The sequence below is a fragment of the Pristiophorus japonicus genome, chromosome 2 (assembly GCF_044704955.1).
Source record: "Pristiophorus japonicus isolate sPriJap1 chromosome 2, sPriJap1.hap1, whole genome shotgun sequence".
Classification (NCBI taxonomy): Eukaryota; Metazoa; Chordata; class Chondrichthyes; family Pristiophoridae; genus Pristiophorus; species Pristiophorus japonicus.
This window is the reverse complement of record NC_091978.1, coordinates 9,305,813-9,332,147: the sequence shown is the minus strand read 5'-3', so window position 1 is coordinate 9,332,147 and position 26,335 is coordinate 9,305,813. Positions and strand designations below refer to the sequence as shown.

Sequence of the window (26,335 nt, the reverse complement as noted above, 5' to 3'; positions counted from 1 at the left end):
GGTGATGTCGCACTTTACCAGGGAGGCTTTGAGGGTGTCCTTATAACGTTTCCGCTGTCCTCCTTTGGCTCGTTTACCATGAAGGAGCTCCGCATAAAGCATTTGCTTTGCGAGTCTCGTATCTGGCATGTGAACTATGTGGCCTGCCCAGCGAAGCTGATCAAGTGTGGTCAGTGCTTCAATACTGGGGATGTTGGCCTGGTCGAGGTTACTGATGTTGGTGCGTCAGTCCTCCCAGGAGATCTGCAGGATCTTGCAGAGACATCGTTGGTGATATATCTCCAGCGACTTGAGGTGCCTCTATACATCGTCCATGCTTCAGATCCATACAGGAGGGCAGGTGCTACTCCAGCCCTGTAGACCATGAGCTTAGTGGTAGATTTGAGGGCCTGGTCTTCAAACACTCTTTTCCTCAGACAGTCGAAGGCTGTACTGGCGCACTAGAGGCAATGTCTCCCTTTGTTGATAAGAGGCTCACGAGATATTGGAAATGGTCCACGTTGTCGAGGGCTGCGCCGTGAATCTTGATGATTGGAGGGCAGTGCTGTGCGGTGGTGACAGGCTGGTGAAGGACCTTTGTCTTACGGATGTTAATGCTTTCATATGCCTCAGTGAATACATTGACTATATCCTGGAGTTCAGCCTCTGAATGTGTGCAGACGCAGGCATCATCCGCGTACTGCAGCTCAATGACAGAGGTTGGGGTGATCTTGGACCTGGCCTGGAGGTGGCGTAGGTTAAACAGCATCTCACTGGTTCTGTAGTTTAGTTCCACTCCAGCGGGGAGCTTGTTGACTGTGAGGTGGAGCATGGCGGCGAGGAAGATTGAGAAGATGGTTGAAGCGATAACACAGCCCTGTTTGACCCCGGTCCGGATGTGAATTGGGTCTGTAATGGATCCGGCATGTCATCGTGAAGCAGGTGAAAGATGTTGACAAACTTTTGGGGGCATCCGAAACGGAGGAGGACGCTCCATAGACCCTCACGGTTGACAGTGTCAAAGGCCTTTGTACGGTCGAAAAAGACCATGTATAAGGGCAGGCGCTGCTCCCTGCATTTTTCCTGCAGCTGTCGCGCTGCAAAGATCATGTCCGTTGTGCCCCGCAGGGAACAAAATCCGCACTGTGACTCCGGGAGGAGCTCCTCGGCCACATGGAGAAGACGGTTGAGGAGAACTCTAGCGACAATTTCCCCAGTGGCTGATAGCAGGGAGATTCCTCTGTAGTTGCCGCAGTTGGACTTGTCCCCTTTTTAAAAAATGGTCACAATCACTGCATCTCTGAGATCTCCCGGCATGCTCTGTATGTATATTGCAATGTATATTGCAGTTTAAAGACATTATGTAATAGTGGAACTGGCCATGACCTGAGGTTGCGGTGGTGGAATCTCCATGAACTCTGGATTAATAATAACCCACTGGCTTTGACAACAGGGCGTGGTATTACCACACATTGCCTACTTTCACTTTTCCCTGTTCCTTCTTCTTTTCATTTCTCTTCCCTCTTCTGTGTTGTGGAAATTCAGCATCATTCTGTTATGAATGACTTGCATTTATACTGCTCCTTGTCACGTCGCTCAGAAATATCCCAACTTCACATTTGTGAATTACCTTGAAGTTCAGCAGCTCTCGCCGTACAGTTAATTCAAAGTCATTATTGCACTTAAAGAAAATGATCCATTAATTCAAATTTACACAGAATATACAGCACAGAAACAGGCCATTCGGCCTAACCAGTCCATGCCGGTGTTTATACTCCACTCAATCAGTGTATGAGCCTCCTCCTGTCCTTCCTCATCTAACTCTATCAACAGAACCCTCTATTCCCTTCTCCCTCATGTGCTTATCTTGCTTTCCCTTATATGTTATTTTATATTCATTCACTGGGTGTGGGCGTCGCTGGCAAGGCCAGCATTTATTTCCCGTCCCTAACCGCCCTTAACTGAGTGTCTCGCTGGGCCATTTCAGAGGGTGGTTAAGAGACAACCACATTGCTGTGGGTCTGGAGTCACATACAGGCCAGACCGGGTAAGGACGGCAGATTTCCTTCCCTGAAGGACATCAGTGAACCAGATGGGTTTTTTATGACAACCTAGCTTTTTTTATTCAAGATTAAGTTAATTAACTGAATTTAAATTCTCCAGCTACCGTGGTGGGATTTGAATTCATGTCTCAGGCGTCTGCATTGCTAGTATATGCATCTACGTCAAGGAGGCTTTGACATCTGGGAGTCCCTGGCCAAAGACCGCCCTAACTGGAGGCAGAGCATCTGGGAGGGCGCTGAGCACCTCGAGTCTCGTCGCCGAGAGCATGCAGAAAACAAGCGCAGGCAGTGGAAGGAGCGTGCGGCAAACCAGACTCCCCACCCACCCTTTCCTTCAACCACTGTCTGTCCCACCTGTGGACTGTACAGTCACCTGAGAACTCATTTTTGGAATGGAAGCTAGTCTTCCTCAATTTCGAGGGACTGCCTATGATGATGGTGCAACAAGACCTGGGTATATGGAACATCAGTCATTGAAAGTTGGCATGCAGGTACAGTAGGCGGTGAAGAAGGCAAATGGCATGTTGACCTTCATAGCGAGAGGATTTGAGTATAGGAACAGGGAGGTCTTACTGCAGTTGTACAGGGCGTTGGTGAGGCCACACCTGGAATAGTGTGTCCAGTTTTGGTCTCCTAATCTGAGGAAGAACATTCTTGCTATTGAGGAAATGCCGTGAAGGTTCACCAGACTGATTCCCGGGATGGCAGGACTGACATATGAAGAAAGACTGAATCGACTAGGCTTATATTCACTGGAAATGAGAAGAATTAGAGGGGATCTCATAGATACAGATAAAATTCTGACGGGATTGGACAAGTTAGATGCAGGAAGAATGTTCCCAATGTTGCGGATATCCAGAACCAGGGGTCACAATCTAAGGATAAGGGGTAAGCCATTTAGGACCGAGATGAGGAGAAACTTCTTCACTCAGAGAATTGAGAACCTGTGAAATTGTCTACCACAGAAAGTTGTTGAGGTCAGTTTGTTAGATATATTCAAAAGGCAGTTAGATATGGCTGTTACGGCTAAAGGGATGAAGGGTTATGGAGTGAAAGCAGGAATGGGGTACTGAAGTTGCATGATCAGCCATGGTGGTGCAGGCTCGAAGGGCCGAATGGCCTACTCCTGCACTATTTTCTATGTTTCTATACTATTCACCTCAATTACTCCCGGTGGTAGCAAGTTCAGCATTCTCACCACTCCCTGGGTAAAGACGTTCCTCCTGAATTTCCTATTTGATGTCTTGGTTAAATTGTTTGAAAGGACTTGCGCTGAACAGGGGTGCAGGTGAATGCAGCCCATCTGTGCTGCATCCCCACACATCAGGAACGCAGTGAGGGACCAGTAGATCTGTTTTCAGTGGTGTTGGTTAATTGAGGGAGGAAACTCGCCCAGGACACCAGGGGAACTCTCTCTGCTCTTCCTCAAATTGGACCACAGGATCTCTAAATTCCACCTGAACAGGCAGGCGGGGGCCTCGCTGTAACTAGGGTTGCCGACTTTAATTGGACGTATTCCTGGAGGTTTCATCGCATGAACTCCAACCTTCACCCGCCCAGTCAAAGTCTTTCTCCCACCACCTCCCCCCCCCCCCGTTCCGTCCCCATATCTCCCAATGTTTTTATACCGAATAAGTGTTCTAAGAAACTGTTTTTTAAAAAAAACACAATTTTTTTAATGTCCCGATGATTTTTTTCTTTAGGGTTGTTCATAGCAGTGACCAGGAGATTAATCCAGGGGACTCCAGGACAATCCTGGTGTAATAAGAACATAAGAAATAGGAGCAGGAGTAGGCCATACGGTCCCTCGAGCCTGCTCCGCCATTCAATAAGATCATGGCTGATCCGATCATGGACTCAGCTCCACTTCCCTACCCACTCCCCATAACCTCTTATCCCCTTATCGTTTAAAAAACTGTCTATCTCTGTCTAAATTTATTCAATGTCCCAGCTTCCACAGCTCTCTGAGGCAGCGAATTCCACAGATTTACAACACTCTGAGAGAAGAAATTTCTCCTCATCTCAGTTTTAAATGGGCGGCCCCTTATTCTAAGATCATGCCCTCTAGTTCTAGTCTCCCCCATCAGTGGAAACATCCTCTCTGCATCCATCTTGTCAAGCCCCTCATAATCTTATACGTTTCGATAAGATCACCTCTCATTCTTCTGAATTTCAATGAATAGAGGCCCAACCTACTCAACCTTTCCTCATAAGTCAACTCCCTCATCCCCGGAATCAACCTAGTGAACCGTCTCTGAACTGCCTCCAGAGCAAGTATATCCTTTTGTGAATATGGAAACCAAAACTGCACGCAGAATTCCAGGTGTGGCCTCACCAATACCCTGTAGCAAGACTTCCCTGCTTTTATACTTCATCCATATTGCAATAAAGGCCAATGTATGCATCTGTGAGTACGCTCACAGGTTTGTAGAGCTGTTGAATTGTGAGTGGCTTAGCCAGTCATGAGATGTTCACAAGACTCAATAAAACCCTGGCCAGTTGGGTTTAGGGGATCCACGATGAGGCAGGTGGTTGTGAGCCGTGTGGATGAACTGGAAATGTGTAGTGGGATTATTAATAAACCAACTAATGTGTTGCTGTGAATTCTTAAGCAAAGAATCCATGAAGCAAATACATTGCGCCTGGAGGGTTCGTAACCCTCAGTTTAACATCTCATCTGATGCTCACCGTCTCAGACAGTGCTGTGCTCCCTCAGTATGGCACTGGGAGTGTCAGCCTGGATTATGTGCTTATATGTCAGCCAATGGCTCAGTGGGTAGCACCCTCGGCTGTGATTTAGAAGGGTGAGGGTTCAAGCCCCACTCCAGAGACTCGAGCACAGAATCTAGGCTGACACTCCCAGTGCACTGCAGAGGGAGTGCTGTGCTGTCAGAGGTGCCTTCGTTCCGATGAGACATTAAACCGAGGCGCCGTCTGCCCTCTCAGGTGGACGTAAATGATCCCATGGCACTACTTCTTGGAAGAACAGGGGAGTTATCCCCGGTGTCATGAGGCCAATATTTATCCCTCAATCAACATCACTAAAAACAGATTATCTGGTCATTATCACATTGCTGTCTGTGGGAGCTTGCTGTGCTGTCGCGTTTGGCTGTCACGTTTCCCACATTACAACAGTGACCACACTTCAAAAAATACTTAATTGGCTGAAAAGCGCTTTGGGACATCCGGTGGTAAGGAAAGGTGCAATATAAATACTTCTTTCTTTCCTTGTAGATGCATTTAAGGGGAGGCTAGACAAGCATATGAGGGAGAAGGGAATAGAGGATTATGCTGATAGAGTTAGATGAGGAAAGACGGGAGGAGGCTCGAGTGGAGCATAAACCCCTGCATGGACTGGTTGGCGTGAATGGCCTATTTCTGTGCTGTATATCCTATGTAATCCTATGTAACCTTTAAGGGCTGGAATTTCGGCGTTTAGGATTTCAGGGCGGTCCTGATACCGCCTGGGAACAGTTTGCGCCTCAGTGAGCAAAATTGGGCAACTGGGCCCTGAATGTGGGGCGGAGTGTTAAGGGAGGCGTTGCATGCCTCTCTTAGGGCGCTAGACCGGCTGAGTAATTGAAAATCCTGAGCTAAACCACTGGCTTTGGAGCACCCTGAGAGAGGCCTGGGGAGGGAAAAAAATATCAAAAACATTCCCAATAAATAACTCACGCCACAACACCGTAAATCACAAAAAAAAAATTCAATCACACTTACCTGAGGTGGACATTACTTACTTCATTGCAGCCGCTACAGCTGGGACCTCCCGCTTTCACAGGCGGTCCCAGCAGGGGGCGCTCTACCCAGCGCTACGGGTCGGGCGGGAGCCAAAAATCGAGCCGGAGTCACAACCAGGGGGCGTTGCACACCTGCTTGCCTCTCCCGGGCTCCGCGCCCCGCCAAAACAGGCCCCGAAAACCCCAGCGGGGCGCTGAAAACTGGCCCGCCCGCCCGCAAGAGCTCACCGCCGCCATTGCCGTTGCCTCAGGGGCGAAAACCGAAGCAGACAGCACCGGGAATTCCAGCCCACACTGGAGTGGGACTTGAACCCAAGACCTCCTGGCGCAAAGGCGAGAGCCAAGCCAGCACTCCGCGATGTTTTGCAACGTAAATTATGATGATCGAAAACAAATGTGTGACAATGTCCTGTGGGATATATTGCGCCAAATTGATCGCTGGGTGGGCGGGAGACAGAGATTGGTGTCGGATCTGGGCAGCAGTGTTAATGCGATGTGAGTGAATTCACTCCACGTAAGCGACTTGACATAAAGCAGGCTTGTTGTACTGAGGTATTGCGTTTAATTCCTTGGCCATATTCCCATGTTTAGAGAAGGAACTCACGCATCAGGGCACAAAGGAGCCTGCTTACCCGACCTGGGATGTCAGTGAGTTTCTGTTAGAAGTAATTACAGCTGGACCCAGTCATAGACAGGCCAGCCATGTCACCCAGTGCTGTTTCACAGTATTTAGACAGCCTTTGGCGTGTGGTAAATAAAATGTAATTAGTTTTATTTTTAAATGTACCTTTGAAAGCACACACCTATGTGAGTGCAATCTTTCATGGAGCGGCCGGGGGGGGCGGGGGGGTGGGGGGGGCGAGAATGTGATGTTATATCCTGCTAATTATAGAGGGTAGCTGAGGGCTACTCTGCGTCCCCCTCAGAATCACTCGAGTGTTAGAACTGCCAGTCCTTTCAGTCCAGCCCGGCCCAGCATTGGCCTGGATTCTCCGGGAACTGAAGATTATTCTCCAGGACACTGCTCCGAGCAAAAACCCCGGGAGAAAAATCACTAGGAGCATTCAAAAACAAAATTGAACACTTATTTATTGTGCGTCTGACTGGGCGGTTGGAGGCGAGAGAATGCCTCTGGACGTGACTACTCCCAACGCACTCCTGGCCGGCCTCCCACGTTCTGTCCTCCGTAAACCTTTGAGGACACCCAAAGCTCGTGTCCTAACTCGCACCAAGTCCCACTCACCCATCACCCCACTGTGCTCGCTGACCTACATTGGCTCCCGGTTAAGCAACGCCTCGATTTCAAAATTCTCATCCTGGTTTGCAAATTCCTCCATAGCCTCGCCCCCTCCCTATCTCTGTAATCTCCTCCAGCACCACAATCCCCCCCCCCCCGCCCCCCCCCCGCCCCCGGCCCCCGAGATGTCTGCTCTCCTCTAATTCTGGCCTCTTGAGCATCCACGATTTTAATCACTCCAACATTGGCAGCCGTGCCTTCAGTTGTCTGGGCCCTAAGCTGTGGTACTCCCTCCCTAAACTACTCTGCCTATCTGCCTCTTTTTAAAAAATGTATTCATTCACGGGATGTGGGTGTCGCTGGCATTTATTGCCCATCGCTAATTGCACTTGATGACACTAAAAGTAAGTTCTCAGGTGACTGATGAGTCCAATGCGGGACCTACAGTCTCTGTCGGAATTGGGGCAGGTTGGAGGGACGGGGTGAGGTGCTTGGGATGTCGTGTGCTCCTTCCGTTGTTTGCGCTTGGCTTCCACTTGCTCCCGGAGAAGAGACTCGAAATGTTCGCCGCCTTCCCGGATGTTTTTCCTTCACTTTGAGCGGTTGTGGGCCAGGGATTCCCAGATGCCGGTGGGGATGTTGCACTTTATCAAGGAGGCTTTGAGGGTGTCCTTGAAGCGTTTCCTCTGCCCACCTGGGGCTCGCTTGCCGCCTCGAAGCTCCGAGTAGTGCGCTTGTTTTGGGAATCTCGTGTCGGGCATGTGGGCGGGTGTCACCACTGCTCTGTATTCTATGAGCTTGGGCCGAGTTTGAGGTCCTGGTCTTAGAAACATAGAAAATAGGTGCAGGAGTAGGCCATTCGGCCCTTCAATATGATCATGGCTGATCATTCACCTCAGTACCTCTTTCCCGCTTTCTCTCCATACCCCTTGATCCCTTTAGCCGTAAGGGCCACATCTAACTCCCTCTTGAATATATCCAATGAACTGGCCTCAACAACTCTCTGCGGCAGGGAATTCCACAGGTTAACAACTCTCTGAGTGAAGACGTTTCTCCTCATCTCAGTCCTAAATGGCCTACCCCTTATCCTAAGACTGTGTCCCCTGGTTCTGGACTTCCCCAACATCGGGAACAATCTACCCACATCTAACCTGTCCCGTCCTGTCAGAATCTTGTATGTTTCTATGAGATCCCCTCTCATCCTTCTAAACTCCAATGTATAAAGGCCCAGTTGATCCAGTCTCTCCTCATATGTCAGTCCAGCTATCCCGGGAATCAGTCTGGCGAACCTTCGCTGCACTCCCTCAATAGCAAGAACGTCCTTCCTCAGATTAGGAGACCAAAACTGAACACAATATTCCAGGTGAGGCCTCACCAAGGCCCTGTACAACTGCAGTAAGACCTCCCTGCTCCTGTACTCAAATCCCCTAGCTATGAAGGCCAACATGCCATTTGCCGCCTTCACCGCCTGCTGTACCTGTATGACAACTTTCAATGTACCATGACACCCAGGTCTCGTTGCACCTCCCCTTTTCCTCATCTGCCGCCATTCAGATAATATTCTGCCTTCGTGTTTTTGCCACCAAAATGGATAACCTCACATTTATCCACATTATACTGCATCTGCCATGCATTTGCCCACTCACCTAATCTGTCCAAGTCACCCTGCAGCCTCTTAGCATTCTCCTCACAGCTCACATCGCCACCCAGTTTAGTGTCATCTGCAAACTTGGAGATATTACACTCAATTCCTTCATCTAAATCATTAATGTATATTGTGAAGAGCTGGGGTCAAACACTCTCTTCCTCAGGCAACCAAAGGCTGTGCTGGCACACTGGAGGCGGTGTTGGGCCTTGTGCACTACGCTACCGTACCCATTGATGCAATGCGGAGTACGATTGATACAAGGTGCAAGGCTCTGCACAGTCATCAGTCTTCGATTGGTTCTCGGGACATCAGGTCATTTATACTGTTAGAGTGCAGCTAACACTGGGTCATTGTCCACCCGTATAGAATCATAGACATTTACAGCACAGAAGGAGGCCATTTCGGCCCATTGTGTCTGCACCGGCCGACAAAGAGCTATCCTGCCTAATCTCACTTTCTAGCTCTTGGTCCGTAGCCCTGTAGGTTACAGCTCTTCAAGTGCACATCCAAGTACTTTTTAAATGTGGTGAGGGTTTCTGCCTCTACCACCCTTTCAGGCAGTGAGTTCCAGACTCCCACCACCCTCTGGGTGAAGAAATTTCCCCTCAAATCCCCTCTCAACCTCCTACCAATTACTTTAAATCTATGCCCCCTGGTTGTTGATCTCTCTGCTAAAGAAATAGGCCCTTCCTATCATATCTAGGCCCCTCATAATTTTATACACCTCAATCAGGTCTCCCCTCAGCCTCCTCTGTTCCAAACAAAAGAACCCCAGCCTATCCAATCTTTCCTCATAGTTAAAATTCTCCAGTCCAGGCAACAACCTGGTAAATCTCCTCTGTACCCGCTCTCGTGCAATCACATCTTACCCTCCGCAACGCTTAGTACCTCATCCCTTGGTTCCCTCCCCTCCATCACTGCCTAGTCAACCATTACACTTCCTTGGCCGAAACTCTACCTCTCTCCCTGCTTTCAAATAACCTGCCGAAAACCCTTCTCTTCATTTGTGCCTCTGCCTCCTCCCACCTGAACCGTAAATCCCTGTGTACCCGCCCCCTCCCCCTACCCTGGGTCTCCACGTTACTTGGTGCCCACGGATTTTTCTTTTTTTCCTTAATGTATGACACCTTAAGACATCTTCCTCGTGTCAGGAGTGCTATAGAAATGCCACTGGATGAAGCCCAGTCATGCCTTAGTGCCTTTAGTGTCGGGATAGTGAGCGGCCCACCGTAAGGAAGCCCGGCGTTTGAAGTGTCGAGAAGATCACGAGTACACACCATGGCTCAGCTCCGGCTCAGTGGGTAACATTCTCGCCTGAGTCGGAAGGTCGTGGGTTCAAGTCCCTCCTCCAGGGGCACATAATCTAGGTTCACACTCCAGTGCAGTGGTGAGGGAGCGCTGCACTGTCGGAGGTGCTGTCTTTCGGTTGAGATGCCAAACCGAGGCCCCGTCTGCTCTCTCGGGTGGACCTAAAAGGTCCCAGGGCACTGTTCGAAGAAGAGCAGGGCAGTTATCCCCGATGTCCTCGCCAATATTTAGCCCTCAACCAGCATCGCTAAAAACTGATGATCTGGTCATTATTGCTGTTTGTGGGAGCTTGCTGTGCACGAATTTGCCGTCACATTTCCTACGTTGCAACAGTGACTACACTTCTAAAGTACTTTTTTGGGTTGTAAAGTGCTTTGGAATGTCCTGAGATTGTGAAAGGCAATGTCTTGTTTTTCTATCGCGTTAAGGGACAGAGATAGAGGACTGGCGAACTTTAGCTGTGAGGAAAGATTGTACAGGCTGGGGTTGGTTTTGTTTAGAACAGAGGTGAGATTTAATTGAGGGGTATAAAATAATGGGGGGCCCAGATAGAGTGGATAGGAAGGGCCTGTTTCCCTGAGCAGAGAGGAGAACTTTTTTCACCCAGAGGGCGGTGGGGGTCTGGAACTCGCTGCCTGAAGAGGCAGAAACCCTCATCACATTTAAAAAGTGCATGAACACGCACTTGAAGTGCCGTAACCTACAGGGGTGCGGACCAAGAGCTGGAAAGTGGGATTAGGCTGAGTAGCTCTTCGTCAGCCGACACGGACACGATGGGCCGAATGGCATATTCTGTGCCGTAAGTTTCTATCATTCTTTGATTCTGTAAGGGAGATTCATCAGTGATGTTTCAAAAATAACACTGATGTACCCTTTACCGTGGGGATAATATGCCTTTTTGAACAACCTTTCTCCCTCTTCCAAGTCCAAGGGAAAGATGGGCATTGCAATAAAACTGCAGTGTGCCCGTGCGATAAGGGTCCTGGGACACGTGTGATTTCTTATCATCATCATAGGCAGTCCCTCGGAATCGAGGAAGACTTGCTTCCACTCTTAAAATGAGTTCTTAGCTGGCTGAACAGTCCAATACGAGAGCCATAGTCCCTGTCACAGGTGGGACAGACAGTGGTTGAAGGAAGGGGTGGGTGGGGAGTCTGGTTTGCCGCACGCTCCTTCCGCTGCCTGCGCTTGGTTTCAGCATGCTCTCGGCGACGAGACTCGAGGTGCTCAGCGCCCTCCCGGATGCACTTCCTCTACTTAGGGCGGTCTTTGGCCAGAGACTCCCAGGTGTCGGTGGGGATGTTGCACTTTATCAGGGAGGCTTTGAGGGTGTCCTTGAAACGTTGCCTCGGCCCACCTGGGGCTCGCTTGCTGTGAAGGGGTTCCGAGTAGAGCGCTTGCTTTGGGAGTCTCGTGTCTGCCATGCGGACAGTGTGGCCCGCCCAGCGGAGCTGGTCGAGTGTGGTCAGTGCTTCGATGCTGGGCTATATTGACCCAGTCGAGGACGCTAACCTTGATGCGTCTGTCCTCCCAGGGCGAGGCATCTTTTTCAAAAAAAAAAATAGAGGCAACTTCCACCCAGACATTCGCTCCCCGAAATCAACAGCCGCCAAACCAGACAGACCGGCTCGAAACCGGACAGGCAGCCAACCGCAGCGACTGTGCACGACAATCTGCCCCCACCTCAGAGGGGAGGAGGTAAAAACAAAAGTCACGGTGGCACATTGCATTTTGAATCCTTTCAAGTCGAATCCCCCACCCTGCCTGGCACGCAGTAAAGTTGGGAGAGATACAGAGCTCTCTCTCTCTCTCTCTCTCGCCCTCTCTCTCCCTCTCTCATACACACACACACAGTAAGAGGAAGTAATACAGCACAAGTGAATCTGTTGCCGTGGAGCCTTGTTTAATCAGCATTATATTACTCATAACAAGATAGCGGGGAAGTTCACCTCGAGGTAAGGTGACGTCCTTGCCTTCCCCGGCGGGTCACTGGGAGGTTAGTGTGCTCGCAGAGTAAATGAGTACAGATGTGATACAGGTTGCACCACGGCAAGGCATTACAAACTGTTTTTGTTTTTCTTTTATAATTATTTTTGTAACGGATTGGCACGAGGCAGTGCCTAAAGCACAGCACTGCGAATACACAGGGACCAGTGCATTCCAGGGCCCCCCCCCACTTTGCTCCTTCTCCATTATTTCTTGCTTCGTTTCAGCCCAGGTGTCAGCTGTGGCTCAGATGGTAGCACCCTCTCTCGCCTCTCGAGTCCAAAGGTCGCGGCTTACATAGAAACATAGAAAATAGGTGCAGGAGTAGGCCATTCGGCCCTTCGAGCCTGCACCACCATTCAATATGATCATGGCTGATCATGCAACTTCAGTACCCCATTCCTGCTTTCTCTCCATACCCCCTGATCCCTTTAGCCGTAAGGGCCACATCTAACTCCCTTTTGAATATATCTAACGCACTGGCCTCAACAACTTTCTGTGGGAGAGAATTCCACAGGTTCACAATTCTCCATTTGCCTTCTTCACCGCTTGCTGTAACTGCAAGCCTACTTTCAATGACTCATGTACCATGTCTCGTTGCACCTCCCCTTTTACTAATAATCTGCCTTCCTGTTTTTAACCCCAAAGTGGATAACCTCTCGAAGGGCCGAATGGCCTACTCCTGCACCTATTTTCTATGTTTCTATGTAAGCCGCGACCTTTAGACTCGAGAGACGAGAGAGGGTGTTACCATCTGAGCCACAGCTGACACCTGGGCTGAAACGAAGCAAGAAATAAAGGAGGACACGAACAACCTTCCGGTTATAAAAGGGGTCGGGGGGTCTAGTAAGGAGGAGGAACTGAGGGAAATCCTTATTAGCCGGGAAATTGTGTTGGGAAAATTGATGGGATTGAAGGCCGATAAATCCCCAGGGCCTGATGGACTGCATCCCAGAGTACTTAAGGAAGTGGCCTTGGAAATAGTGGATGCGTTGACAGTCATTTTCCAACATTCCATTGACTCTGGATCAGTTCCTATGGAGTGGAGGGTAGCCAATGTAACCCCACTTTTTAAAAAAGGAGGGAGAGAGAAAACAGGGAATTATAGACCGGTCAGCCTGACATCGGTAGTGGGTAAAATGATGGAATCAATTATTAAGGATGTCATAGCAGTGCATTTGGAAAGAGGTGACATGATAGGTCCAAGTCAGCATGGATTTGTGAAAGGGAAATCATGCTTGACAAATCTTCTGGAATTTTTTGAGGATGTTTCCAGTAGAGTGGATAAGGGAGAACCAGTTGATGTGGTATATTTGGACTTTCAGAAGGCGTTCGACAAGGTCCCACACAAGAGATTGATGTGCAAAGTTAGAGCACATGGGATTGGGGGTAGTGTACTGACATGGATTGAGAACTGGTTGTCATACAGGAAGCAAAGAGTAGGAGTAAATGGGTACTTTTCAGAATGGCAGGCAGTGACTAGTGGGGTACCGCAAGGTTCTGTGCTGGGGCCCCAGCTGTTTACACTGTACATTAATGATTTAGATGAGGGGATTAAATGTAGTATCTCCAAATTTGCGGATGACACTAAGTTGGGTGGCAGTGTGAGCTGCGAGGAGGATGCTGTGAGGCTGCAGAGCGACTTGGATAGGTTAGGTGAGTGGGAAAATGCATGGCAGATGAAGTATAATGTGGATAAATGTGAGGTTATCCACTTTGGTGGTAAAAACAGAGAGACAGACTATTATCTGAATGGTGACAGATTAGGAAAAGGGGAGGTGCAAAGAGACCTGGGTGTCATGGTACATCAGTCATTGAAGGTTGGCATGCAGGTACAGCAGGCGGTTAAGAAAGCAAATGGCATGTTGGCCTTCATAGCAAGGGGATTTGAGTACAGGGGCAGGGAGGTGTTGCTACAGTTGTACAGGGCATTGGTGAGGCCACACCTGGAGTATTGTGTACAGTTTTGGTCTCCTAACCTGAGGAAGGACATTCTTGCTATTGAGGGAGTGCAGCGAAGGTTCACCAGACTGATTCCCGGGATGGCGGGACTGACCTATCAAGAAAGACTGGATCAACTGGGCTTGTATTCACTGGAGTTCAGAAGAATGAGAGGGGACCTCATAGAAACGTTTAAAATTCTGACGGGGTTAGACAGGTTAGATGCAGGAAGAATGTTCCCAATGTTGGGGAAGTCCAGAACCAGAGGTCACAGTCTAAGGATAAGGGGTAAGCCATTTAGGACCGAGATGCGGAGGAACTTCTTCACCCAGAGAGTGGTGAACCTGTGGAATTCTCTACCACAGAAAGTTGTTGAGGCCAATTCACTAAATATATTCAAAAAGGAGTTAGATGAGGTCCTTACTACTCGGGGGATCAAGGGGTATGGCGAGAAAGCAGGAATGGGGTACTGAAGTTGAATGTTCAGCCATGAACTCATTGAATGGCGGTGCAGGCTAGAAGGGCCGAATGGCCTACTCCTGCACCTATTTTCTATGTTTCTATGTTTCTATGTTATCTAAATTATACTGCGTCTGCCGTGTATTTGCCCACTCACCTAACCTGTCCAAGTCACCCTGCAGCCTCTTAGCATCCTCTTCACAGCTCACACTGCCACCCAGCTTAGTGTCATCAGCAAACTTGGAGATATTACATTCAATTCCTTTGTCTAAATCATTAATGTATATTGTAAAGAGCTGGGGTCCCAGCACTGAACCTTGCGGTACCCCACTAGTCACTGCCTGCCATTCTGAAAAGGACCCGTTTATTCCGATTCTCTGCTTCCTGTCTGCCAACCAGTTCTCTATCCACGTCAGAACATTACCCCCAATACCATGTGCTTTAATTTTGCACACGAATCTCTTTTGTGGGACCTTGTCAAAAGCCTTTTGAAAGACTAAATACACCACATCCACTGGCTCCCCCTTGTCCACTCTACTAGTTACATCCTCAAAAAATTCCAGAAGATTTATCAAGCATGATTTCCCTTTTATAAATCCATGCTGACTTGGACCGATCCTGTCACTGCTTTCCAAATGCGCTGCTATTACATCTTTAATAATTGATTCCAACATTTTTGCCACCACCAATGTCAGCCTAACCGGTCTATAATTACCTGTTTTCTCTCCCTCCTTTTTTAAAAAGTGGGGTTACCCTCCAGTCTATAGGAACTGATCCAGAGTCTATAGAATGTTGGAAAATGACCACCAATGCATCCACTATTTCTCGGGCCACTTCCTTAAGTATTCTGGGATGCAGAGTATCAGGCCCTGGGGATTTATCGGCCTTCAATCCCATCAATTTCCCTAACACAATTTCCTGACTAATAAGGATTTCCTTTAGTTCCTCCTTCTCGGTCCCCTAGTACTTCAAGCCCGACTACAGAGACCTGACCCAGCGCAAGTCCGAAGCCGACGCTCCAGTACCGTACTGAGTGCGGCACTGAGGGAGTGCTGCGCTGTCGGAGGTACCAGCTTTCAGGTGAGACCTTAAACCTGCTCTCTCAGGTGGACATAAAAGATCCTATGGCCACTACTGGAAGAAGAGCAGGGGAGTTCTCTCCAGTGTCCTGGGGTCAATATTTATCCCTCAATCCACATCACTAAAAACAAATTATTGGGTCATTATCACATTGCTGTGTGTGGGAGCTTGCTGTGCACAAATTGGCTGCCGTGTTTCCTACATTACAACAATGGCCACACTTCACAAGTACTTCATTGGCTGTAAAGCGCTTTGGGACATCCTGAGGTCGTGAAAGACGCTATATAAATGCAAATTCGATCTTTCTTCCTTCATTCATGTTATCTCCTCTCTTTTCCTGCTCTTCTGTCCACTAAATTGCCTTGCTGGCAGTGTTATTGCCTCAGCATGAGGACCAGCTATAGAATAGGGGTTGAGCCCATAATCTAGGCGGACCCTCGAGTGAAGTAGTGAGGGAGTGCTGCGTTGCCGGAGGTGCCGTCTTTTGAAATGCTCAGCTAGGCAGAGTAGATCTCATGGCACAATTCCAAGAGCAGGAAGTTCCTCCTGCGCCCAACCACACAGATAAACAGGATAACTAGTCACTCGCTTCAGTTGCTGTTTGTGGGACCTTGCCATGCGCAAATTGATTGCCATGTTTGCCTATTGTCATCATAGGCAGTACCTCGTATCAAGGATGACTTGCCTCCACGCCAAAAAGGGATGAGTTCACAGGTGTTTCAATGAAGGACCTACTATTCCTGGTTCCGAACTACATGTTGAAGGGTGGAAAATGCCTGTGGGTGGATTTTTTTAACTTGTGGTGGCCGTTGCACACCAGCCACCACACGGGCTTGACAGAGCTAGGTCTTGGTCCAGTGGCAAAGGTTATCCAAGACGGCTGGAGACCAGCGCTGCTGCACGGACCTAGTGCGCACACATATCACAGTGATAGCCCATGCTGCCCCTGGGCCCTCGCCTCTTCTGGGCCATGTTTGCCTATATAACAACGGTGACTGCACTTCATAAAATCACCCATTGGCTACGTGGCTCTTTAGGACAATCCAAAGATGTGCTTTAGAAATACAAGCTTGTTCTTCTCTTGCCTCCCATCCCCCGTTACCTCACCAAAGAGGGCCATTCTTCACATGTGGGCCTGTCTCAGCAGGCCATTCGGTCATGAGAGGGCATCACATCAGAGCCTAATCCAGTCCTCACTTGCTGGGCATTGACCAATAGAAGCAACCCTGACCCTTCCTTACCCAGGAGAGCCAAGGCCAGTAACCTTTAACCTTTCCTGTGCCACCATGTGGAGTTTCACTTCCAGTCTTCCAGAATCCTTTCCTCGTCATAGTATTTTTCAGCACAGAAGGAGGCCACTCGGCCCATCGGGCCTGTGCTGGCTCTGTGAAAGAGGCTATCCAACTAGTTCCACTCCACCCCACCTCCCTGCTCTTTCCCCACAGCTCTGCCATTTTTTTCCTTCAAGTGTTTATCCAATTCCCTTTTGAACGTTACCATTGAGTCTGCTTCCACCGCCCTTTCAGGCAGCGCATTCCAGATCACATCAACCCGCAAAATAATTTCTCCTTATCTCACCGCTGGTTCATTTTGCCAATTCCCTTACGCCTGTGCCGCCTGGTAACCAACCCTTCTGCCGCTGGAAACAGTCTTCTCCTTATTTACTCTTGTCAAAACCCTTCATGATTTGTTGTTGTGGCACTTTTTTTATTCCGATGTATGGAGATCAGATCTGACCCGTTGACCCTTGTAGACCGAGTCGGATGTGGGTTGCGTGTGTCAAACTGGTGGCAGATTGAAGCACACCCACCCACAGGGTTGTGTTTCACACTGGGACTGATTTTCCCCCTCTGTGTAAACTGCAGCCGGACCCATGAAACATAATTATCGAACCACGACATCCTGATTTACAAAGGCTTCTCTCTATGAAGAACAACAACTTGCCTTTAACAGCGCCTTTAATGTAGCAGCTTATTTTCAAAATGGCCTCGCTCCTCCCTATCTCTGTAATCTTCTCCAGCCCCACAACCCCCCGAAATGTCTGCGCTCCTCTAATTCTGCCCTCTTGAGCAGCCCTGATTATAATCGCTCAACCATTGGTGGACGTGCCTTCAGCTGCCTGGGCCCTAAGCTCTGGAATTCCCTCCCTAAACCGCTCCACCTCTCCGGCTTTAAGATGCACCTGCAGAATAAGGGGCCGCCATTTAAAACTGAGACGAGGAGGAATTTCTTCTCTCGGAGGGTTGTAAATCTGTGGCATTCTCTGCCCCAGAGAGCTGTGGAGGCTGGGTCATTGATTATATTTAAGGCAGAGATGGACAGATTTTTGAGTGATAAGGGAGTAAAGGGTTATGGGGAGCGGGCAGGGAAGTGGAGCTGAGTCCATGATCAGATGAACCATGATCTTATTAAATGGCGGAGCAGGCTCGAGGGGCCATAAGGCCTACTCCTGCTCCTATTTCTTATGTTCATGCACAGTGTTGTTTGGTGCGAGTTCAGATACTGGCAGCAACAAAGCTTGCAATAAACATCTCGTCCCCTGTACCTGGATTCTCAGTACTTTGGTTTAGTGTCAGCTGTGGCTCAATGGGCAGTGCTCTCGCCTCTGAGTCAGAAGATTATGGGTTCAAGTCCTGTTTCAGCAACCGAAGCACAATAATCTATGCTGAGCAGGCGCCGCACTGTCGGAGGTGCCGTTTTTTGGATGAGACGTTAAACCGAGGTCCCCTCTGCCCTCTCAGGTGGCCATAAAAGATCCCATATCAATATTTCAACAGCAAAAACTTTTATTTATATAACGCCTTTAACGTAGTAAAACGTCCCACGCACTTCACAGCAGTGTTACAAGACAAAACAGATAAATTTGACACCGAGCCACATAAGAAGAAACGACGGCAGATGACCAAAAGCTTGGTTCAAGAGATAGGTTTTGTGGAACGTCTTAAAGGAGGAAAGAGAGGCGGCGAGGTTTAAGGAGGGAGTTCCAGAGCTTAGGGCCGAAACAACCCAAGGCATGGCCACCGATAGTTGAGCAGTTATAATAAGGGATGCTCAAGAGGGAAGAATTAGAGGAGCGCAGACGTCTTGTGGGGCTGGAGGAGATTACAGAGATAGGGAAGGGCGAGGCCATGGAGGGATTTGAAAACAAGGGTGAGAATTTTGAAATAGAGGCGTTGTTTAACCGGGAGCAAAACAAGGGGACTTCTCCTTGGTGCCCTGGCCAATGTTTATCGCTCTAAAAACAGTGCTACCCACTGAGCCAGGGTTGAATAGGATTGTTGGAGGTGGCGACTGGCCATGAAGTCACTCCCTTTTTCCCGCTGATGTTGCTTCCCAAGTTTTTCCTGTACTCTCAGCATAAGAACATAAGAAATAGGAGCAGGAGTAGGCCATACGGCCCCTCGAGCCTGCTCCGCCATTTAATAAGATCATGGCTGATCTGATCATGGACTCAGCTCCACTTCCCTGCCCGCTCCCCACAACCCTTGACTCCCGTATCGCTCAAAATGGTGACCCGTGTGAACTTTTGTCCCTTTTCCATTTGCCTCGGGGCATATCCTGTTGTTACGCCTCATACTACAGGAGACAGGTAAGCCTTCCAAGGTCCCGTCCATGGTCCAGTGACCCCAGCTGCATCGTTCGCACACTCGCACATTTCGTACCAAGGTGTTGTGATGGCCACTGCAGTTGAATAACCGGGCGGCACCCACTTGGCCAAGGCTCTGGATTTTGGGGCGTATTGGGGGATTGCTAACCCCTGTGCAACTGCACCCCAATAAGAAGCAGTGACTGTTGGGAAAGCGGGTCAGAAACATAGTAAAATATTGTAAGAACTGCTGCAGAAATCTAGGCTAGGTTGAGCAGGTTGGGCCTATGCACATCGGAGTTCAGAAGAATGAGAGGGGGCTCGACAAGATGGATGCAGAGAGGATATTTCCACATAGGGGAAACTAAAACTAGGGGACATAGTCTTAGAATAAGGGGCCGCCCATTTAATACTGAGATGAGGAGGAATTTCTTGTCTGAGGGTTGTAAATCTGTGGAATTCTCTGCCCCAGAGAGCTGTGGAGGCTGGGTCACTGAATATATTTAAGGTGGTGATAGATTTTTGAGCGATAAGGGAGTAAAGGGTTATGGGGAGCAGGCAGGGAAGTGGAGCTGAGTCCATGATCAGATCAGCCATGATCTTATTGAATGGTGGAGCAGGCTCGAGGGGCCAAATGGCCTATTTCTGCTCCTATGTCTTATGTTCTTAAATCGAGATTAACTTTGTTCATTACGTGATGAGCCAGTTGATCTAAAAGGTTCCAGGCCAGTTTCCACGTGTGCGGAGGAGGAACAATGTGTAGCTTCCAGTTTCTAAAGTACTCAACCTCAATTTGAACTCTTTTATTGTCCAATCCTTGACCGTGAGAAGCAGGCCACAAAGCATTGCTTCACATTCTGTAATCAATGTGAGCTGCTTGCTGTCTTTATCATCGTCGACACTGCTTTGCGTGTAAAGTGTGTGTGCGCATGTTTTCTTTTATTATTTCCGGGGCCGTGGGCATTGCTGGCAGAGCCAGCATTTTTTGCCCATCCCTAATTGCCCTTAACTGAGTGGCTCGCCAGGCCATTTCAGAGGGCTGATAAGAGTCAATCCCGCTGCCATGGGTTTGGAGTCACGTTATAGGCCAGGCCGGGGGCATTGGCAAACCAGATGGGTTTTTGTGACAATCCGGTAGTTTCATGGTCACCATTACTTTTCATTGCAGATTTATTGATTACATAAGAAATAGGAGCAGGAGTAGGCCATACGGCCCCTCGAGCCTGCTCCGCCATTTAATACGATCATGGCTGATCCGATCATGGACTCAGCTCCACTTCCCTGCCCGCTCCCCATAACCTCTTATTCCCTTATTGGTTAAGAAACTGTCTATTTCTGTCTCAAATTTATTCAATATCCCAGCTTCCACAGCTCTCTGAGACAGCGAATTACAACCCTCTGAGAGAAGAAATTTCTCCTCATCTCAGTTTTAAACCCTTATTCTAAGATTATGCCCCCTAGTTCTAGTCTCCCTTATCAGTGGAAACATCCTCTCTGCATCCACCTTGTCAAGCCCCCTCATAATCTTACACGTTTCGATAAGATCACCTCTCATTCTTCTGAATTCCAAAAAAATTAACTGAATTTAAATTCCCCAGCTGCCATGGGGGGATTTGAACTCATGTCTCCAGATCATTAGTCCAGGCCTCTGGATTAATAGTGCAGTAACATAGCCGCTATGCTACCGTTCCCTCGTGCAGTGTGCGCGCGCGTGTGCAGTGCGCTTGCAGTGTGCGTGTGTGGCAGACTCCTGCCATCAATCACAATCCGCTCATAGTAATAATCGCTGTGCCTCCCTCGCACCCTATTTGCAAACATGTACTTACTGTGCTGCCGAGAGAGATTGATGAGCATTAATTGTAACCTGTGCAGCTTTTATTTTTGTTTTTGGAGTATTGAAGAATATTTCACATACTTGGTGTGTGGCTGGCCCGGTGCCAGTAACCTCAGTTTGAACTCTTGTGGAGCAGCGAGACACGTGCGGGCAGTCTATCTCATGAACTCTAAACCTCTGCTCGGAGACACAAAGAGACCCAGCTGTATTGTTAAACTGGAAGGAAGTGCTTTACACCTAATCTGTTTGTTACATGCAAAGGGAAAGATTCAAGGGAGAGGCGGAGATTGGAAGGGATATGGACTCGGGGACTGGGTGGCGCAGTCAGTCAGCACATTGCCCATTAATCTCTGACGCCAGAGTTCAAACCCAGTGCAGGGCTGATTAGACAAGTCTCCTCGTTCTGCTGGCCCAAGTAAACTGGCGGTAAATCTGAGGCACTGGTGCTCAATCCAAGACTGGCTGGTGTGGGAAACACACATTGGCACTACTAAGAATTTTGGGGCATAGAACGTAAGAAATAGCAGCAGGAGTAGGCTTTACAGCCCCTCAAGCCTGCTCCCCCATTCAGTGTTACGGCTGTCTGATCCACTTTCCCGCCCAATCCCCATATCCGCTGATTCCCCTCGCGTCTAAAAATCTATCGCTCTCAGGCTTGAGTATACTCAACAACTCAGCAACAGAATTCCAAAGATTCGTAATTCCTCCTCATCTCAGTTTTAAATAGTTAACCCCTTATCCTGAGACGATGCCCCCCTAGTTCTAGACTCTCCAGCCAGGGGGAAACAACCTCTCAGTATCTACCCTGTCAATCCCCCTCAGAATCTTATATCTCTCATTCTTCTAAACGCCAGAGAACATAGGCCCAACCTACTCTCCTCATAAGACAGACCTCTCATCCCAGGAATCAGTCTGGTGAACCTTAGTTGTTCCGCCTCTAAGATAAGTACATCCTTCCTCAGATAAGGAGATCAATACTGTGCACAGTACTCCAGGTGTGGCCTTACCAAAGCCCTGTATAATAGTAGCAAGACTTCTTTACCCTTGTACTCCAACCCCCTTGCAATAAAGGCCAACATGCCATTTGCCTTCCTAATTGCCTGTATACTAACTCTCGGACACCTAAATCTCTCTGAACACTAACATTTAATAGTTTATCACCATTTAAAAATACTCAGTTTTTCTATTCTTCCTACTAAAGTGAAAAACCTCACATTTCCTCACATCATACTCCATCTGCCACCTTTATTGACCACGCACTTAACCTGTCTATATCCCTTTGCAGGCTCTTTGCCTCTTCATTTAAAACGGAAATGAGGAGGAAATTCTTCTCTCAAAGGGTTGTAACTCTGTGGAATTCTCTGCCCCAGAGAGCTGTGGGGGCTGGGACATTGAATATATTTAAGGCAGAGATAGACAGATTTTTGAGTTATAAGGGAGTGAAGGGTTATGAGGAACGGGCAGGGAAGTGGAGCTGAGGCCAAGATCAGATCAGCCATGATCTTATTGAATGGCGGAGCAGGCTCGAGGGGCCAAATGGCCTACTCCTATTTCTTATATTCTTATATTCTCCGCAGTTTGCTTATTGTAATTTCAATGTAATTCTGTTAGTCATTTTGGAACGCAGTCACCATTGTTATGTGGGCAAAACATCGGCAGGTATGTTGTGCACAGCAAGAATCCCAAGAACAGCAGAAAGCCACACCACCAGTTAATCTGGTTTTGGTAGTGTTAGTTGAGGGAAGAATGTCTTTGAGCGTGACCTTTGCGTATCCACCTGAACGTGCAGAAGTGCTCCCTCAGTGCTGCGCTAGAGTGTCGATCTTGATTGCGTGGCCAAGAGGACATTTGATAGAGATGTTCATAATCGGGAGGGGTCTAGACAAAGTAGACAGAGAGAAACTGTTCCCATTGGTGGAAGGGTTGAGAACCAGAGGACACAGATTTAAGGCGATTGGCAGAAGAACTAAAGGCGACATGAGGAAAAGCCTTTTTACACAGCGAGTGGTTAGGATCTGGAATGCACGGCCTGAAAGGGTGGTGGAGGCAGACTCAATCATGGCTTTCAAAAGGGAGTTGGATAAGTACCTGGAGGAAAAAAAATTGCAGGGCTACGGGGAAAGGGCGGGGGAGCGGGACTGGCTGAGGTGCTCTTGCAGAGAGCCGGCACGGACTCGATGGGCCGTATGGCCTCCTTCTGTGGCTGTAACCGTTCTATGAGGGAGAAAGGAATAGAAGGATTTGCTGATAGGATGATATGAAGGACGAGAGGAGGGTCGTGTGGAGCATAAATATCGGCATGGACCACTTGGGTCTGTTTCTGTGATGTAAATACTGTGTAATTCCATGTCAGATATGTTTGAAAAATATCTGGACCAATTTCTGTTTTTGGTTCCGTTATTTTCATTGGCAGCCTTTGCAGACAAGTGTGCCTTTGAAGGGTGGTCTGTAAAACTCCCGCCTGTTTTGGTGAGAGGATGTTTAGCATAGTTGCTCTAATTCTCCCCCCCCCTCCCCCCCACTCCACCAGTAGTTTTGGGAGAGCTGTCACACTGTGTTGAGCTGTTCCCACAATTCCAAGTCCTCTACAGTCATACGAACAATGACAAGCAGGTAAAGACCCTCTGGTCCATCGGGCCTGTCCCACACAATTGTGATACCTTGTGTATCACAACATATACACTCCACCCCACCCAAAACCATGTGATCTCCTGGGAGAAGCAAAAAATTGAAGAGGCAGATTAAAAAACCCAGGCCTATTTGGGGGAAAAAATCTAGGAAATTCCTCTCCAACCCATCTCATCATAGACAGTCCCTCGGTATCGAGGAAGACTTGCTTCCATTCTTAAAATAAGTCCTTAGGTGGCTGAACAGTCCAATACGAGAGCCACAGTCCCTGTCACAGATGGGACAGACAGTGGTTGAGAGAAAGGGTGGGTGGGACTGGTTTGCCGCACGCTCCTTCCGCTGCCTGCACTTGTTTTCTGCATGCTCTCGGCGATGTGACTCGAGGTGCTCAGCGCCCTCCCGGATGCACTTCCTCCACTTAGGGCGGCCTTTGGCCAGGGACTCCCAGGTGTCGGTGGGGATGTTGCACTATATCAGGGAGGCTTTGAGGGTGTCTCTGTAATGTTTCTGCTGCCCACCTTTGTCTCATTTGCCATGAAGGAGTTCCGAGTAGAGCGCTTGCTTTGGGAGTCTCGTGTCAGGTATGCGAACAATGTAGCCCGCCCAGCGGAGCTGATCGAGTGTGGTCAGTGATTCAATGCTGGGGATGTTGGCCTGGTCTAGGCGATTGAAACTAGTTCATATCACCCTGGCCATTAAATTCCTTACAGTACCAACCTTCTGTAAGAGGTGCACTCCGCCGCAGTCAGAAACAAAACCAGCTCTTGCTTGAAGGAATTCACTGAGTCTGCATCCACCACATGAAACAGTAACTTGTTCCAGAGGTCTGCTATTCTCTGGGAAAAGCACCACCTCCTGACATCTAACCCAGATCTAGCCTTATACAACTTAAATTTGTCGTTCTAATTCTCTGCTCCATTTTGTCCACACAGCTTCTGGATCTTTTCATCCAGTGGGACTGGTCAACATACCTGGCCGATTACGGCCAGCCTAACTGCAAGTACCTGCGGGTGAATCCGACCACGGCCCTCACTCTGCTGGAGAAGTAAGTGCGTCACCTTGTGGGGGCTTCGGGTTCAGGGGGTGGATCGCACCCGGGAGCGCTGCAACATCTTGCGTTGAACGGGGGAGCAATTGTTGACTGTGTGAGGGTCAAGGGTTCAAACATCAGCGAGGTGGGGCACTCAGTCTTTCTGACCTCAACTGTGCAGCATTCAACAAAGCTGGCGGATTCCGGGGATGAGGGGCTTGACTTATGAGGAAAGGTTGAGGAGGTTGGGCCTCTACTCATTGGAGTTCAGAAGAATGAGAGGTGATCTTATCGAAACATGTAAGATTATGAGGGGGCTCGACAAGGTGGATGTAGAGAGGTTGTTTCCACTGATGGGGGAGACTAGAACTAGGGGGCATAATCTTAGAATAAGGGGCTGCCCATTTAAAACTGAGATGAGGAGAAATTTCTTCTCTCAGAGGGTTGTAAATCTGTGGAATTCGCTGCCTCAGAGAGCTGTGGAAGCTGGGTCATTGAATATATTTAAGACAGAGATAGACAGTTTCTAAACCGATAAGGGATTAAGGGGTTATGGGGATCGGGCACGGAAGTGGAGCTGAGTCCATGATCGGATCAGCCATGATCGTATAAAATGGCAGAGCAGGCCCGAGGGGCCGTATGGCCTACTCCTGCTCCTATTTCTTATGTCCTTATGTAATATGTTAGACTGGATCCCAAGACGCTTTACAGGAGCGTCAGGAGACAATAATTTGACACTGAGCCACATAAAGAGATACAGGTTGAACCTCGCTTATCCGGAACCCTCGGGACCTGTTCTGAATAAGGGATTTTTCTGGACGAGGGCTGGTCACGTGTAAATTGGATGGTACAGGTACTGAGCAAGGGGATATCGAGGCTGGCTGGCTTGGGGCTGGGAGTGCAGCAGAGAGATCGGAGATGGGGGGACGGGGGGGGGGCGGGGCGGTGGATCGCGGGGTCAGGCCAGCGATTGCGGGAGTCAGCAGTGAGAAAGGATTTCAATTTGTTCATGTCGGAGTTCTGCGCCTGCGCCACCCAGTGGCCGGGAATGGTTCCGGACGAGGGGTGGTTCCGGATAAGGGAGTTCTGGATAAGGGAGGTTCAACCTGTATTAGGGAAGATCAAAGAAGTGGGTTTTTAGGAGAATCTTAAAGGAGGAGAGAGAGGTTTGAGGCGGAGAGTTTTAGGGAGGGAATTCCAGAGCTTGGGGCCCAGGCAGCTGAAGGCACGGCCGCCGATGGTGGAGTGATTAAAATCGGAGATGCTCAAATGACCAGAATTGGAGGGGTGCTGATATCTCGGTGGGGTTGCAGGGCTGGAAAAGATTACAGAGATAGGGAGAGTTGAGGCCATGGAGGGATTTGAACACAAGATGACGATGTTTAAATCGAGGTGTTGCCTTAGAGGACACAAAATTCTGCAAAGGGATGTAGACAGGCTAAGTGAGTGGGAAAACATTTGGCAGATGGAGTATAATGTGGGAAAGTGTGAGGTTATCCACTTTGGCAGGAAAAATAAAAAAGCAAATTATTATTTAAATGGAGAGAAATTACAAAATGCTGCAGTGCAGAGGGACTGTACTAAGGACACAGTCTCAGAATAAGGGGCCGCCCATTTAAAACTGAGATGAGAAGGAATTTCTTCTCTCAGGGGGTTGTAAATCTGTGGAATTCGCTGCCTCAGAGAGCTGTGGAGGCTGGGTCATTGAATATATTTAAGGTGGAGATAGATAGATTTTTGAATGTTAAGGGAGTAAAGGGTTATGGGGAGCGGGCAGGTTAGTTGGGTTGAGGCCAAGATCAGGTCAGCCATGATC

General features: G+C 48.8%; 1 protein-coding gene across 3 annotated transcripts in view; it reads left to right on the top strand.

Annotated features, from left to right (window-relative positions):
* The window catches only part of LOC139235688 (exocyst complex component 6B-like), a 780,151-nt gene that overhangs the window by 739,591 nt on the left and 14,225 nt on the right, over positions 1-26,335 (top strand). For 2 of the 3 annotated variants that reach the window (XM_070866730.1, XM_070866738.1), the window contains exon 21: positions 24,422-24,534. In XM_070866730.1, the coding sequence (XP_070722831.1) occupies positions 24,422-24,534 (113 nt within the window). Of the gene's footprint in view, positions 1-24,421; positions 24,535-26,335 lie in introns of those variants that run through there. The other variant, XM_070866752.1, reaches the window with a different exon arrangement.